This window comes from Sphaerodactylus townsendi, linkage group LG08 (genome assembly GCF_021028975.2).
Source record: "Sphaerodactylus townsendi isolate TG3544 linkage group LG08, MPM_Stown_v2.3, whole genome shotgun sequence".
In the NCBI taxonomy this organism is placed as follows: Eukaryota; Metazoa; Chordata; class Lepidosauria; order Squamata; family Sphaerodactylidae; genus Sphaerodactylus; species Sphaerodactylus townsendi.
Window position 1 is genome coordinate 89,269,398 of NC_059432.1, and position 16,537 is coordinate 89,285,934.

A 16,537-nucleotide genomic window follows, 5' to 3' on the forward strand; every position below is an offset into this window, starting at 1 on the left:
CAGTGATTCTATAGGGGAACCAGCTCCCCTTGCATTGTCTATTTTTATGTGATACTTCATGCTCTCTTTGATGATGTAAAGGGCAACGCTCCACCTTCCAATGCGCCCTATCCTATCCTTCCTATAGAGGCCTGTAGCCTGGTACATAACAGCATCCCACTGGTTCTCCTCATTCCACCATGTCTCTGTAATGCCCACTATATCAAAGTCCTCCTTCAAACTCTGTGCACTTCCTAGCTCCCTACATTTTAGGTCAGGAATGCTTCTACTATTAGCAGTAGAGACACCTGCCTGTATACCCTGTCTCTGGGTTCCTTAACCTGGGTAGGAGTTTATGTGCCTTTACCCTCAAGTGTCGCTTTTGTAGAGCACCTTATCCCTTTGTCACATGCACATTGCTAGTGTTCCTGCAGCTTGTATGTGGTTGATTTAAGAAAAACCTCCCTCTCTGTCTGCATCCCCATAGATACTCGTATTCGAACCCGAGAAGTCACACCTTTCAGTCTCCTGTCGGCTTTCCCCCAGTGAGATCCAGTTTAAAAGCTGTTCTTGCCACCTTTTTTTTAATGTTGAGCTCCCAGCAGCTCTGGTTCCTCTTTGGTTAAGATGAAGCCCGTCTTTCGTTTGTACAGGCCTACCTTGTCCCATTAAAAGGTTCCCCAGTTCCTGACAAATCTGAAACCCTCTGCCTTTACACCACCTTCTCATCCACGCATTGAGAGCTCTGTATCTCTCGCTTGCCCTAGCTAAGCCCTCCTTGGCGCTGGAACGGGTAGCATTTCTGAGAATGCCACCTTTGGAGGTCCTGGACTTTCCAACCTGTTCCTAGCAGCCTAAATTTAGCTTCCAGAACCCTCCCGGCTACATTTCCCAATGTCGTTGGTGCCAATGTGGACCACAACTGCTGACCTCCACCCCAAAGCACTGTCTAAAAGTTTCCTATCTAGACGCAAGCGTTGACATCCGCAACCTTCGCATCTCAGGCAGGCAGAGTCACCATCGCGGTCATCACGTAGCCTCTCCACAAAGCCCAACTTTCTCTACATTTCTAATGATCGAATCACCCACTACAAGGAGCCCCCCACTTCCCCGAGGTGGGTATCCTCAGTGCAAGAGGATAGCCTGATCACCACCAGTTAAAGGAAGGGGATCCCATCTAAGGGAGGCATCTTCCACCACCTCAGACTGGCACCCTCCATCCCCAAGGCCTTTCTTTATTCTCCATGACATCTGAAGAGATGTCACCTTGGGAAGTGGGGACCCGGCTGTTAGGTCCCTGAAAGCCTCCCGTCTGTCACCCTCTCTGCCTCTTTTAAGCTTCTCCAGGTCTCAAGCCACCTTGGGTTCTAAGAGAACGCATACCACGTTCCTTTGGAGTGCCAGGAGCTCATTGCAGCTGCAGGGCACACCCATGACTTCTGTCCTAGTGGCAGATAGTCATACATGTGACACTCAGTGCAAAACACTGGAAAGTTTCCTCCCCATCCCCTGCTGGCTTTCTGCCTTCATATCTGATTTGTTTAGATATTTAAATATTAAGCTTTTAGTCACTGCCCCCCTGGAGCTATCTGCACGTACTATCTGTCAAATATGTCCTTATTAATTTAAAAAACAAAAAAATTAAATTTAAATTGTGCGCGCCGCTAGGCGCGCGCCGCTGGTTCCAGAGACTGAACTAAAGCCCCACCTTTAAGGACAAAAGCCCCACCTCTCAGGACAAAGAGGAACAAGAGATGAACTCTGTTAACCCCTGTTAAGCCCCACCTTCCAGATTCAGCAGCCTTACAAGGAGAAAAGAGATAACCCCTGTTAAAATACACTGTTTTAAAAGCTGTGGCTTTGAGAAAAGCCCTCCAAAATGAACACCAGCAGGTCACTCTGCTCTTCCTGGCCAAGTCTCTTCTGCTGCTACTCCTCTCTGCTGGTTCCAGAGACTCCATACAGGAATAAGTGTTGCCAGACTTCAAAGTGTCACTGAATGTTTTACCTATTGCTACGGGAGACTAACACAGCAAACCCTTTCTCTAGAGCCTTTAAAGTGTGTATTTCCGTATGCATTTCCTTTCTTTATAACTTTTATCCTGGTCTCCCTTTAGAAAGCTCAGAGCAGCTTACAGGAAGTGCCAACATTCTGCTAACCAAAGACTGATCAAGGTGACATCTGCTTAGCTTCCAGAGAGGTTACAACTTTGACCATTCCCAGATCTATAAGAGAGTGGCTTCAAGTGGTTGATCAGTGTAAGGCTCGTCATGAGGCTTAATATGTTGGTAAGAAGACCTAAGAAGAGGACTACCTGTGGACTAATAGGTGGGGTCCGGAGAAATACGAAATACTTCTGGCCCTGCTTAACACTTCCAGGAAAGGTTGTTTTCGCCTTCAGAAAAGATCCCAGTATGCAAATATGCTTTCTGTGGCAGAGCCGAAACAGCATTTCTAGCTTTTGTACCAGAATTCTACTCTAGCAGAAGAACCGGCCATCAGGGAACAATGAGATGGTTCTCCTTCCTTTACCAGATGGAAAGAAATCCAGAGGTAGACAGTGTGAAGATCTGTTCATTTCATTTGACTTTTCCTTACTAACCTCCTTCCTGTTTGTGTTGCTTTATAAAAATGCTGCTTTATAAAAATGCATTTTTGTTGTTTTAAAGATTTGACATCTAATATTCCTAATTGGCTGGGAAGGCAGGATATATATATTTTAAACAAAGAAGAGGAGGAGGAGGAGGAGGAGGAGGAGGAGGAGTTTGGATTTATATTCCACCTTTCTTTCCTGTAAGGAGTCTCAAGATGGCTTACAAGCTCCTTCCCCTTCCTCTCCCCACAACAGACACCTTGTGAGGTAGGTGGAGCTGGGAAAGCTCTGAGAAAACTGTGACTAGCCCAAGGTCACCCAGCAGGAATGTAGGAGTGTGGAAACACATATGGTTCACCAGATAAGCCTCTGCCACTAGGTTCTGTTTCCTTTACAGTACAGCATTAGAATCCTATGGTGTATTAAAAGCTTGTATTTCATTTACATAAGCAATAGACGAACCGACTCCAAAAGCACACAGTGCAGATCCTGCCATAGGCCCCCAAAGACAGCAACTGGACCCTGGAAGGTTGATTCAGCCAAGTTCAATGAAAAATTCCCAGCTCTCCAACTTTCTGGCAGCCTTCAGCTTCAAAATTCCACACAAAATTGATATCTGTCTCTGTTCCTGTGACTGGACAGATATGTCATACCGCTAAGGGCCATTAAAATTATTTTGTTATATCCCTGCCGATCATACATCGCATTTGTAAACTGAAGCCGTAGAAACTGGCGGTCTCAGCGGGCACAAATGAACCTAAAGCATTTCAATACAGAAGAGGTATATAGGCCAAGCTACATGCCCATTGACTTCAAATCAGAAACTTCATATTTTGGCAAAACCTGCTTTAATGGAAGTTCACTATATTACAATAATAGTTTTACTTCAAAACCTCTTTTGAGGGAAAGTGGCTTCCGAAGTAGCCACACTATAAAGACCGACAGTGTGGTACAATGGTTAGACTACTGTTATACTACGATCCGGAGGCCCAGGTTTCAATCTCTACTCTGCCATGGAAGCTGACTGACTGACCTTCGGCCAGTCAGACACTCTCAGCTTAACCTACCTCTCAGGCTGTTGTGAGGGTAAAACTGAGAAGAATTATGTGAGTCACTTAGGTCCCTCCTACAGAGAAACGTGAGGCATATATGACGTAAATAATATTGAATTTGATTGTGCCTACAGAACCACTTTTGTTTTAAGAAGGGGGCAATATTGTAATTGTCACTAGATCACACACACACAAAACTATGAAGTAGATATCAGAATCTTCATATGGGCAGAAAGTTACCATTTCTGTGCCTCTCATTTTTTTCACATCTAGACCTAACTGGCCCATAGGCCATTCCCTAACACTGGTCCCAATGGTGCTACCTCTAGTACCATTTCATGCCCCATATTTCTATTTGCTTTGTAATACAGCAGTCTTCCAAGGGAGCTGAGAGATGAGTTGCACCATACTCAGGGCCATCTAGGAGGTAGGGGAGAAAATTCCTGGGGCCCAGACCAGTTGGAGAGCCAGGGTCATGCTGCATTTCTAATGCAGTTCTGCACTTCAGCCACTAGGGGCACAAGGAAAGAGCACAGCAAACATTTCTGCAACATTTTTAATGATTTTGAGATTCCTAGTTTTATTTTCTGATGCCACAAATGAACAGATGGATGGACATGCAGATTTTTTTGTTATAAATGTGTGGTAACAGCCAGCCAACAACAACAACATTTATTTATTACGGTCAATGACCAGAACATATAAAAGATGCAAAAATACATAAAATAAATTAAATATAATGGTTAGCATAAATATGATGTAATTGTATAATCAAGGATCACAGAGTCATAAAAACATAAATATTTATGTTTAAAAGATTCCTCAGAGGATTTAAATAGGTCCCTCCTTATTTTAAATACCAGCCACCCAAATTTGGCCCCTTTACATGCTATCTCTGGGTTTGTATCTGCAAGCATATTAGAAATACGTAAAGGCTCAAATGCCTCTCTGAGTGAGCTATAGTTATGGGCTTTATAAGAGTTTCATGAATCTGACTGTACATCTTACAAACTAAGATAACATGTTCGATAGGCTCTACTCTTCCATTGCAACAGGGACATAATCGCTTATCCAACTGAATTTTTTATATCTCTCTTCAGGAGTTGCAGACTGCAAATAGTTGTAACTCAATAATGTGAATGCTCTCCTACACTCGTGATTTGCTAGATTGTAAAGATCCAGCATCGGTGTTACTGGTGTTACCTTATTCAAAGTGGATGCATCAAATGGCCACTTTTTAGCCCTGTTTAAATGTGGTTGCCTTTCAACATCCACAATCCTGTTTCAGCGATATCTTGGCTTGATTATATTCCATGGATACTAACAGCTGTTGCAATAAACTATACAAGGCTACCTTCTTACTCAAAACTCCTTGCAGAATTTGAGTCTCCAATTGCTTTATTATGGCACTTGATTTTGGTGAGGGAGCCCTGTGGCAAAGAGTGGCAAGCTGCAGTTAAAGCACAGTTAACTCACAATCTGAGTTCGATTCCACTGAAAATCAGGTTCAAGCTTGATTCAGCTTTCCATCCTTCCAAGGTCAACGTAATGGCAAACTACCCTGTATACAGTCTGCCTAACAAACGTTGTGATGGGATGTCACTGCACGGGTCAGTAATAACCTGGTCCTTGCACAGGGGACTACCTTTACCTTTTCCTATGCATTAGATGGAATTTGTGGAAGGAACCTTGCAAAGTCAGGTATCAAAATAACAGATACAAACTTATGTTCACAAATTATTCAGCAAACTAAGCCCTTATTCTGGATTTTACAGACAGTGCAATCTAAACAGAGTTACACTCTGCTAAACTCACTGATTTCAAGGGCTTTAGAAGGCTGCAACTCTACTTACCCGACATTTGCGCGTCAACACATGGTGGGGTTACCAGCAAGTGGGAGGGGAGGATGTCTGCTAAAAGGCATCACCTAGCCAAGGGCTGGAAAGGATGATGCAGAAACTAGCTTACTAAGGGCCCCTTCTGCCAAGGATCCAGCTCAGAATCTCACCCACCCACCCACCCTTTTTAAATATAATTGCCATATGTTACATCATCAGATTTTTTTGATACATCTCTTTGACAAGACAAAAGCTGCACTGCTGAGATGCAACACTACCAATACAACATGAGCTACATGAGCACCTCCCATTGTTGGCAGTTTCACACTTGACAATCACAGAGTTCCATCTGCCAGCCAGGGAAACTCCAAGCACAGTGCAAACAGGCTGTCTGCTTTGAGCTCCGATGCTGGAACAAGAGCCATAAGAATAATAAACAGTGCAATCCTAAACAGAGTTAAACCCTTCTAAACCCAATGACTTCAACGGTGAAACTGAATTTAGGATTGTACTGATCAATGACTTCAACGGTGAAACTGAATTTAGGATTGTACTGATCTTTCAGACAATATAAGGTACTTCGGAAGGGTCTAATTTGCAAAGATGACACAAAACAGAAGCAAAACAGCTGGAATGAGTTGCTTTAAAAAAAACCCAAATTTAATTCTCCATGCAAAATCTTTCCATTGTCTAGATTTTCAGACACAATTATTAAAACAGTAAGCTTATCATCAAGCTAAGTTCCAGTTAAGCAATAAATACATGGTTCAAAACACAAAGTGTTCTACCAAAGTAAACACAAAAATCCCTTTCCTCAGATCTTGCGATTGGACCAATTAACCTTGGCAGGCGTACATAAGGAAGACTAGACTGAAACAAATACCCCAGTGCGGCACACAGTGCTTTAGATGCAAGTCTTCTGTTTCAAGGGAACCTGCTTCCAAATGTGTTCTTTGGAAAGTCTTAATCTAAAATTAGTTTGTCCATAAACTGCTTATCAGATGTACTTTCTCTGTGACCCATTCAGACCCTTTGAAATTAGTAAGATTTGCTTCATGGTCAGCAACCAACGTGGGTGCCACACCCAGCGGGAAGCGGTTTGAATGAAGTTAGTTTCTGCATATCGTGTGATAAATTTCATCCATGGAATCACAAAGGACAGCTTCCAGTCCAGTTACATGAGAAATAAACTTCGGACCAAGCCGAACTCAAGTTCTAACACACATTTGGGCGGGCCATCACCACCTCCATTTCGTTTGCAAAAGTACTGGCATAAACCCAGCAACGTGAACGGCAACGTGAGAAAGCAAGAACTGCAACTGATTGTTTACGCTTTCGGTGTGGCAAAACGGACAAACTCTGGCAGCAACCTTGTGATAGAGGAGGCCCAATCCACACAACTATTTGCAGCCTTCTTTGAAGAACATCACTGTTGCCTAGGTTTTTAAACATTACTAAAACCTTATCATTTTCAACCCACATCCACCCACAGCAAGGAGGTTCTGCATAATGCTGCCCCCATAAATGGAACTTGCTGCGATGACTCACAACTTTACAGGATGGAGTGATGTACGCGTACATGACCACTCAGCTGATGCATTCAAAAGCAGACCCAACAATTAATTTTATTAAAATATTTACACCCCCTCCGTTCCTCGGGGTTCCAGGCAGCCCTATACATCAGATTGATATTTGACTGTGGCTCCCATGAGCTGAGGGCCAAATGCACGAGGATCCATGTGCAGTCTTGCTGGAAAGAAGGTGTGCCACATGCTCTGCTACTTATTCCAGTTTGCCTGAGCTTATTTAAAATAGTCACGTCCCACCTTTCCACCAACAGAATTACTTCTTGCAGTGCAAACCTTCTAAGCACTTCAGAGACAGATCTGACTTCCTCACCTTTAGACTGTTTTATTTTTCATTTCTGTATAGTACCTAGAGATTTGTGATGCTCTAGATTATCTCTCTTCCTCTGTTCAAGCGAGTCTTTTCTTCTCTCTCTGGCCTCATGTTGTTTCTTCTTAAAAACTCACATTCACACCAGATCAATCTGATATTTAACCAGATCATAGGCATTATTTCCCTCAGTTCGAATGTTTTGGTGACATTTTTCCATCTTCTTTTGTCATGCAACAGGAACTATCAACACACAACCAGACATCAGCCTGGTATATTATTGTGGCAGGAGGAAAGCCCTAACAAGTTGGTGCTTTGTCCATCTGGCATATTTAAAAAGAAAAAAAACCATGGGGTTTCAGAGGCGGATTCTTAGCCAGGTTGCAAACTGTTTTAACCTCTGCATGTATTTATTATTATGTATCCGCTCTCTAAGTTTCTCAAAGAACGTTGCTTCTTTCCAGAGCCCTTTTTTTCTCTTCACAGCCTTCAGCTCCGCTTGGAGTAGCCTTTTGTGAATCTTCCAGTACATCTGGGATTCGTGAGTCAGTCCTTCAACCCAAACAGTCCTGGCAAGCCCTTGTCTCAGGATTTCTTCATTCAGACAGATGCTTGAAAACCTGCCCTGTTCAGGAAGGACATTAGGAACATTGATGTGCATCTTATGTGGACATTTTACAAAGCAACAAGAAAAGCAAGCAGATTTAGAAACATCTAAACAGACAGAAATGGAACAATTATTAGCTGCTGGTCCTGAGTCTTGACTTACCTTACTGACTACCACAAGGCAATCAAGTACTGAATCCTTCCTTGCAAGAAGTTGGAACCACATCATTTGGGAGGGTTTTAACTCTTTCTTTAACCAGACCGAACCATCTGGCGTTAGCTCCACACCAGCAAGCCTGACCAGCAGCAAACCATCCATAGTCCCTAAAACATACGAAACATTTTTAAAAATAATGAATTATTAGAGACATTTTATCGACTTTGTATCTAAGAGGATGAACAGCAACTTCTTCTAGGTCCGTGGTGGTGAATCTTCTAGGTCTTTGGTGGCGAACCTATGGCACTCCAGATGTTCACGGACTACAATTCCCATCAGCCCCTGCCAGCATAGCCAATTTACACAGAAGTTTTCAAAACTCAGTGAAATGCACTGAATATTCTTAGTTGCATACTGATTCTACAGCCTGTTGGAGGCGAGAACTGCTTGGCAAATAATGGTATTATAAACCCTATGCATGCGTTAGGATGAAAACAGTATGTCTGTATGTGTGTGGAGGGAGATGAATCCTTTTTTTTTTTAGTGGAGAGAGCCCCACTTGTGTGAGAAATAGGCATTTGACTCACCATGCAAAGGCTGGGAAAACACAAGCCAGCCCATCCCCAACCACATACAAACACTTTCATTCTAAAACATGCTTGGCCTTAAGCAAGTCACAGCAGACTCACAACAACCGAAGGCAAGAGGTGGCTTCCCATTTGCTTTACTCTGCCTGGCAACAGAGCACTTCTTGACAGTCTCCCATCCCAAGTACCAACCATGGCCAACCCCCTGCTTAGCTTCCAAGCTCTGGAGTTCAGACTAGTCTGGCCTATTCAGGCAGCACAGTCTTATCTTTTGTAAATATGAGAAGAAGAAACAGGCAGCTCCTCCTGAGCTTAATTCAGTTTTCCAATGCAGTCAGGGGTCCTGAACTACTGAAACAGACCTCCAATATATGCCTGACAGAAGCATAACTCATGTACACCTATTTTTTAACCTTAAGTACACTGTGGAAATGCACAGCAGCAATTACTGACATTGCTTCCACAGAATGTTATGTGGGGTACGAAAAAGAAAAGAACACATAAGTACAGACAAGTTCTGTAGTAGGAAAGGCAGGCCTTATTTAGGTGGTTCTTTACCATGGAGAACCCCATGGCACAGAGTGGTAAACTGCAGCGAAAGCTGTGCTCAGGCCTGAGTTTGATCTCGAGGGAAGTCCATTTCAGGTAGCCAGCTCAAGGTTGACTCAGCCTTCCATCCTTCGGAGGCAGGTGAAATGAGTACCCAGCATTCTGAGGGTAAAGAGTACTTGACTGGAAAAGGCAATGGCAAACACCCCATAAACACATGCAGAATAACGCACTTTCAATCCACTTTCACAATTGTTTGCAAGCAGCTGCAAAGTGCACTGAAAGTGGATTGAAAGTTCATTATTCTGTATGTGCAAAAGCACCTTCTGCCAAGTACACATCATGATATGATGTCATCCCATGGGTCAGTAATGACCAGGTGCTTGTACAAGGGGACGACTTTTACCTTTACCCTTAACCTATCATGGAAAGGACAGGACTTCTGTCTCTTAAGAAGGGGAAAAGGTACAGTTGGTCCTGTAAGCCATTGCTTTACAATTTAGAATATTTTAAAACCTATTTTAAATTAATCCCACTCTCAACTTTGTCATCACTGGCACAACCATCTCTTTCATCCTACTTACATCTCCTCTGCAGTGATGAAATTATCGGAAACCTAATAGGAACATGTTCGACTTCTAATCCTTGTTCAGTTATCTGGCGTAATCGTCCCCGAAGCTTAACATTCTTCTCTACAAATTCTGTTGGTATTTCCAGAGCGCTTGTGAATTTGGTTGTCTAATCATGGAAAAAAGAAAGAGATATAACAAACAAAATTATAGAAATAAGCACAGAACTTTGCAAAAGTAGTATAACTGCTGGGGTGAACTGTCATGCTCCGCCCAGTTCTGGCTTGATCTTGCCATGTCTCCTGGCTGGGACGTGAGATCCCTTACCCTTTCCCCCCTCCCTTTTATCTAACTGTTGTTGCTGTAGTTTCGTTTTATTCTGGCAATGCTTTATTAGCTTGTTAAATACCTGCTAGACATTGCTCTATTCAGCAGTGGGAAATGTGAGTTGTTTTGACCTACGTGAAGGCCGAGCTGGCTCTAGAATGTGAGACTGGAGGAGTGCCAAATTCCCCTGGGAACCAGGGTTCAAGGGTGCTGCTGTGCGACAGGGAGTGGGGATGACAAGGGGTATAATGCAGGATTCTTTGGCGAGTAAACTTAAATTATGGCAATAGAAGTCTAAATGGTGTTTTTTTTCCTGATGCTGTGTCATAATAAAGAAATCATCTTAATACAGAGTCTCATTATTGACCAGTCCGGGGGCATGACGTGAACTATTCATTTGAAAAAAATAAAACAATGCCCCAAGAAAACAGAACACACCACCTCTTCTTCTATCCTTATTTAACTGGGCTGCAGAGAAAATCTGGGTTGTCACCAAGCGTACACACTTTCAGCAGGGAACTAAATTATTTATGGAGGTGTGTGGCTCATTGGCAGAGCCTCTACTCAGCTTGCAGAAGCTTTCAAGTTCAATCCCTGGTATCTCCAGTTAAGAGGATGAAGTAGCAGGTGAGGTGGAAGACCTAAGCAGGAGACTCCTCAGCTTCCAACAACAACAGTATGTGATTTAAACACATAAACAAAATAAAATCCCAATATAAAGATAAACTAAAAACTAAAACAAGATGGTGTTCGTATGGCAATCATAAAGAAGGAACAGGTACTCAAATCAAACGAAAATACTGTAGTAAATTAAATTATGAAGTACAACCCTTAGGTCCATCTCCAATCCCAACACCTTCACAGGAAATGCTGCATTTTTTCCCCTTTGGTATTTGGGCCAAAAATGTTGCCGACCCCCTGCTCTGTTCCTTGCATTATCTAAGTGAGGTGGATGCTGAAATGGAAGGCTTTACCATCACAGAAAGAAAAAAGAGTTTTTGGGAGGGGAGATAATGTGGTCCACAGTGCTACACGAATCTGACTTTGAAACATCAGTAGACAGGGAAGGAGAAGGAGAAGGAGAAGGAGAAGGAGAAGAAGGAGAAGGAGAAGGAGAAGGAGAAGGAGAAGGAGAAGGAGAAGAAGAAGAAGAAGAAGAAGAAGAAGAAGAAGAAGAAGAAGAAGAAGAAGAAGAAGAAGAAGAAGAAGAAGAAGAAGAAGAAGAAGAAGAAGAAGAAGAAGAAGAAGAAGAAGAAGAAGAAGAAGAAGAAGAAGAAGAAGAAGAAGAAGAAGAAGAAGAAGAAGAAGAAGAAGACAATGACAACACCGACGACAATGACGACGATTTTGGATTTATATCCCACCTTTCCCTCCTGTAAGGAGACTCAAGGTGGCCTACAAACTCCTTTCCCTTCCTCTCCCCACAACAGACACCTTATGAGGTAGGTGAGAAGGAGAAGAGGGAGAGGGAGAAGAGGGAGAGTCAGTGGAACTGGAGCAGCAAATGAAGCTTTGCATCATACTGCCTCACAGGTATGATACATATATCATATCTGGCTTGTACTACTGAGACATTTAAGCCATGATATAACTTTTTTTTTACCAAACCTTCACTCCAGTGGCTCTACAAGGTCTTTTTGTAGAAATGCAAGACCTTGCAAAGGAGCCTCAAGGTCCTGTAAATAAGCAGAATAAAACAGGTCTGAGGACGGTGCTCAGTCTGGGGCCTCAAGGACTAAGCAGCTGACATATCTTGCATGAAATAACTCACATTAAACAATGCTTGCAGCAGCACAAGTCATCCTGCACCCATTCAAATGAAACACAGTATGGCACACCCCATACTGAAGTTGATGTTGGGGTTTCATGCACTTCAGCAAGTGAAGCACTTGGCACTGTATGTGAAACAAAACAAAGAGATCCTCACAATCGGCTCATTCCGCACATGCAGAATAATGCACTTTCAAACTGCTTTCAGTGCTCTTTGAAGCTGTGCGGAATGGCAAAATCCACTTGCAAACAGTTGTGAAAGTGGTTTGAAAACGCATTATTTTGCGTGTGCGGAAGGGGCCTAAGTAAAAGGAGCTGCACAAGGGAAGGCCAGTGAGATGCAGAAAATCAGAAGAAGCTAGTTACTAACTAGGCAGCTAAATAATACCAACAGACGGAACCAGGCATGTGGTAGGAAATGTGAGGTTTCAATAGCAAAGCGGAGCAAAATAGACCAGAAGACAGGACATAATGAACCTTCCTCCACAATAAACCTTCATTGGGTATGCGGGTCACATTTTTACACTCTATATCATCCCCTCATGTCAAACTGGCACTAACGGACTCAAACATAAGGGGGGGGGGAGTATACTCTCCTAGAGCTCTGGTTGCAAGCCATTACCATGACAGGGTCTGCTATCCCAGAAATAAAATAATACTATCCCAGAAATAAAATAAATCAAGATAGAGAGGGTTTTGGAAGAGCATCCTGGGAACAGGGACCTGGAAAGTGGCAAATGACAGCATGTTGTCATCTGCAAAATCTCCAAAAAAGCATGCTCCAGTTTGGAAGTCACGGTGGCAAAAAATATCCAGATGGAAGCAGTTTCCCTGTGCTGTGTCCCCATCAAACTGGAAGCCCCAATGTCTGCTATTTACTACACTGATGTCCGGAGCATGGATCTTCCAGTGTCTCTTCTAGTTACACTCCCTGGGAGCCAACAAGACACAAGGCACCAATTCAGACATCTGTGGCTATTTTTCAATAAACCTCTTATTTAGGTTTTAAAAGCATATATAGGGGAAAGTAAGTTGCAGGATCCCTACAGACAAATAAGAAATCCTTCAAAGCGGTTTCAGCAATAATTTGATTAATAATTTGATTGTCCAAGAGAGACTCTTACCCTGTCACAGGATGGGAGAACCGAGCATTTTAGCAGCAGAGGTAGAGCAAGAATACAAAGTTTCTACAAAACAATAATTTCCATACTGATGTATAATGCTCATCAAAACAATATTTTCCAAACTGCAGCCAGCTAACTCTGTTTGGGTGAGGATTGAAGCAGTAAGAAACCATGCTTTGTATTTGCTTCTGGAGAATTGATTCCTTTCTTATTTGACCAGATGGCCTACAAAGTGGAGTGTTGAAAATACACATAACTTCACCAGTTACCCAGATTGCTATTCATTACATTGTTGTGTGAACAAGCATAATTATGTTCAGCAAAAGTAATTCAGCAAGCCAGTTTAAACAGGACAGTTTCACACTTTTGTCTAAAAATAAGCATCAAGCAGCTTTAGGAGGCCTCTTTTCAGGGGCCAATACTGAAAAGGACCTGCCTTTGTCTTAGCTACTGTTATCAGCCTACATCTGGACAAAGCTTTCCTCTCAATATCTGAGCAGTTCTGTAGACTGACATGTATGGAAAGAGCTGCTCTCTAAGAGTTTAGCAACTAGCAGCCATTTAGAAAGCTGATGCCTTTTTGCAAAGCAACACTTCTTTATTTCAACTGACTTTGAGTCAACAGTCCTTAGGATTGCCCTTGGTCTCCTACTTGATCAGTGGGTGTTTACATTTTAGCTTACCTCAAGTTATAGAGACCAAGGAAATTGGAAATCTAAATACATAATTATTTTGCTTACAGCAACATGCATACTTTATTTTAACTAAAAAACGGCAGGTAGGAAAATAATAATTAAACTGCTCACTCTCACACTTATTTGCTCCATGCACAGCTACAGTTGATGAAGACTACTGAAATCAATTTACAACTTACCAATTTAACACTCTTTGCAAGTAAAATTACTCCAGCTACTGCCAATCCTGTGCTGATATTCTGTAGAAGAAAGAGTTCATATTTAAATCTCCAGCTTATTGCACTCTTTGTATCAACTACGGGCCTTTCCCCACTCTCGTCGTTCCCCTCTATGCCGCATGCTGCTCTCAGCGCGCAGCATCCCAGGCGCGCGCCCGGCCGTCCCCACGACCCCGCGCTCTGCGCGGGGCCATCAAAAGGCGCCGTTAAGAAGAGCGCCTGGGATGCTGCGCGCTTCGGGGCGCGACAGCAGCAGCTTCGGGGCGGCTGCACTGTCGCCGCCCCTCTCAGTGGGGAGTGCCGAGGGACCGCGCGGGGCTTAAGGTAAGTGGGGAAAGGCCCTACATCTTAGCCCTTCATCTGCATCTTAGCAATCAACTTCAGCAACTTAGCAATCAACTTCAGCAACTTCAGCAATGTTTAGAAGGAACACCAAACCATGCTGTACCCATCTGTTACCAATCTTCAAGATTCTCACACTACCTCCCTTAAGTGTCACAAACTAAGGGGTACTTTCTGGTTTATATGAAAAACTGTATCTTTCTGTCTAATCCAAATCAATAAACGGTGACAGGGGCCCCCTTTACATCCAGAACATATGAATGCTTTAATCCTCTTGGGAACCCATTTGGCCCTCATGACAATGGAAATATATATTTTAATTACCAATAGATTTGATAAATAAAAACTACAAGACTGTAATGGTCAACGGGCCAAGTGATTTAACCAGACCCAAAAACTAGAGATAGTCTACTCAAAATGAGAGAGAGAGTCAAAATGTCCTTATGTTCTTAAAATGTCCTCTTTCACAATAGGAACCTTAAAAAACAACCATAACCCTTAATTGTGTTTGTGCGGGACACAGACACTTCCATAAATAATGTAAATTTCACATAATGAAGAAATTTCCTCTTGAGATTCCTTTTTTCCAGTTGATTTTCTACAAAAACAGCCATTTTACAGGCAAGTTCTTCATTTCTGTGTACAGGTAAATCTCCCAAGAACATATAGAAGCATAGTTTTAAATTCCACATGTTTGTATGGGAGTAAATACCATTGTGGCAAGATACAATATGCAACGCTGAGCTTGATATAGCCCCCTTTTTATGAAAATGCTAGCATTTAGCATTTGCCTTGTGGTATTACAAAATGGAAAAAAAATTGCCTGACGAAGAAAAAAATGTTTTTATAAGTTAATAGGACAACCCCCACAATAGGACAACTGGACTTTGTGCAACAAAGCCTTTCTTCAGCCAATACACAATGAGTGACTCCTTTGTTAAAATAACAGTAGCATAAAACATACGTGAACATAAGGGGAAGCTCACCAGTCCCAAAATGCACATTGCCCATTCAATGCAAGGTTGGACACTGATGAGAACTGACCCTGTCCCCCAAGGTTGTCACCAGCCCCTTTTAGAAAGTTCAGGTTCAATAGTTACCACCGGCTTTTCTCCGCAAAAATGCCCCAAAGCGGATCAGTCCTGAATCTACGTAAGAGTGTGCCTCTGAGCATGTCAAGAATGCCCATCCTTTAGCCCTGACTGTTTAAATAGGACTGACAAATAGGAAGCCTTTGGCTAACGAAGCCCATGGAACTGCAACCTGCACCAGGTCTGCCTATCTCTAGCACCCGGGTTTCCTTCCCCGGCGGTGGGGAGAGAGCCCAAGGCGGCCTGTCAGACCTGGACCAACTCTCTCTTCTGCACCGTCCCCACGACGTACCCGGACGAGGCCCAGGTGCGAGTCTGCCCATTCCGAGAGGCGCGCGATGTAATTTGTGGGCTCCCCGTCTTGCTGTCCCGCCATGGCCTACGCGAAGCGCAGCGTGACCCGTCCTTCTTCTCCCAGCGCTTACGTTCCAGCCAGGCTGCAGCGCCACTTACTGGTCATTAGGGGATTTACATGGCAGCTGAGGCGATTTAGAGCAAGCAGAGCGTTTAGCCAGAGGAAAGCAGTGCTCTTCTCCCTCTTCATCAAATAAACGTTTTCGGATAGTGCAGCGGCTGAGGCTCCCAGACTTTTTCGCTCATGTACCCCTTGGCAACCCATTTTCCTAAAATTGTATTCCCATGTTAGCAAACTCATTGCATAAATCTTTTTTTAATGTATCCCCATACACTCTGGTGCATACCCCTGAGGGTAGGTGTACCCCAGGTTGGGAACCACTGAGATAGTGGATTAAGGTCAACGAACTCTTCAAGAATGGGTTATGCCCATTAGAGTAAATTAACTGTCAACAAAAGGGGTCTTTAGATCCTTGAAAGCACCTCCACACACAGGAAATCACCTTTATCTAATACCATTTGATTTCTATTGAGCATTTCATGCATTCCAAAAGAGAATTCTTGAGGGTTTTTTCCATGGTCCCCCAAAATGTCAGGTTTTCCACTGGAAAAACTGAAAATACAATTCTTCAGAAAATAATTGTATTAACGGCTGTGGTTGCCATTAATCAACGATAACGTGCAGAAGGAACTCTGCAGATTATCAAGGCACGTCTTTTTTTAGTTATCCGAAACCCGTGTTGGTTTTAGCTACCAGATGGAAACACTAGCTTGATTTAAGTTTTATCC

At 43.0% G+C, this 16,537-nt stretch overlaps 1 protein-coding gene across 2 annotated transcripts; it reads right to left on the bottom strand.

Moving 5' to 3' along the window:
* Positions 1-4,183: 4,183 nt before the first annotated feature.
* LG08H3orf33 (linkage group 08 C3orf33 homolog) lies at positions 4,184-15,800 on the bottom strand. Of its 2 annotated transcripts, XR_007245345.1 has the most exons (6): positions 15,687-15,800; positions 13,923-13,982; positions 9,843-9,996; positions 8,129-8,289; positions 6,001-7,984; positions 4,184-5,957 (listed from the first exon to the last, which is right to left on the bottom strand). XR_007245345.1 is itself a non-coding variant. In XM_048507001.1 (5 exons), exons 1-5 carry the CDS (start codon positions 15,768-15,770, stop codon positions 7,718-7,720), a joined length of 726 nt encoding a protein of 241 aa, XP_048362958.1. In that variant the 5' UTR covers positions 15,771-15,800; the 3' UTR covers positions 5,992-7,717. The 2 variants fall into 2 exon arrangements, 1 of the variants encoding a protein (XP_048362958.1); XM_048507001.1 differs by lacking the exon at positions 4,184-5,957 and having other exon boundaries at positions 5,992-7,984.
* Between the last annotated feature and the right edge of the window lie 737 nt (positions 15,801-16,537).

Excerpts from the sequence above, each read along its gene's own strand:
- LG08H3orf33 (XM_048507001.1), bottom strand. The coding sequence starts at position 15,770 with ATGGCGGGACAGCAAGACGGGGAGCCCACAAATTACATCGCGCGCCTC. Across the intron at positions 8,290-9,842 it reads TTCATCACTGCAGAGGAGAT|GGACTATGGATGGTTTGCTG; the intron begins GTAAGTAGGATG and ends CGTATGTTTTAG. Across the intron at positions 7,985-8,128 it reads GCCTTGTGGTAGTCAGTAAG|GGCAGGTTTTCAAGCATCTG; the intron begins GTAAGTCAAGAC and ends CTTCCTGAACAG.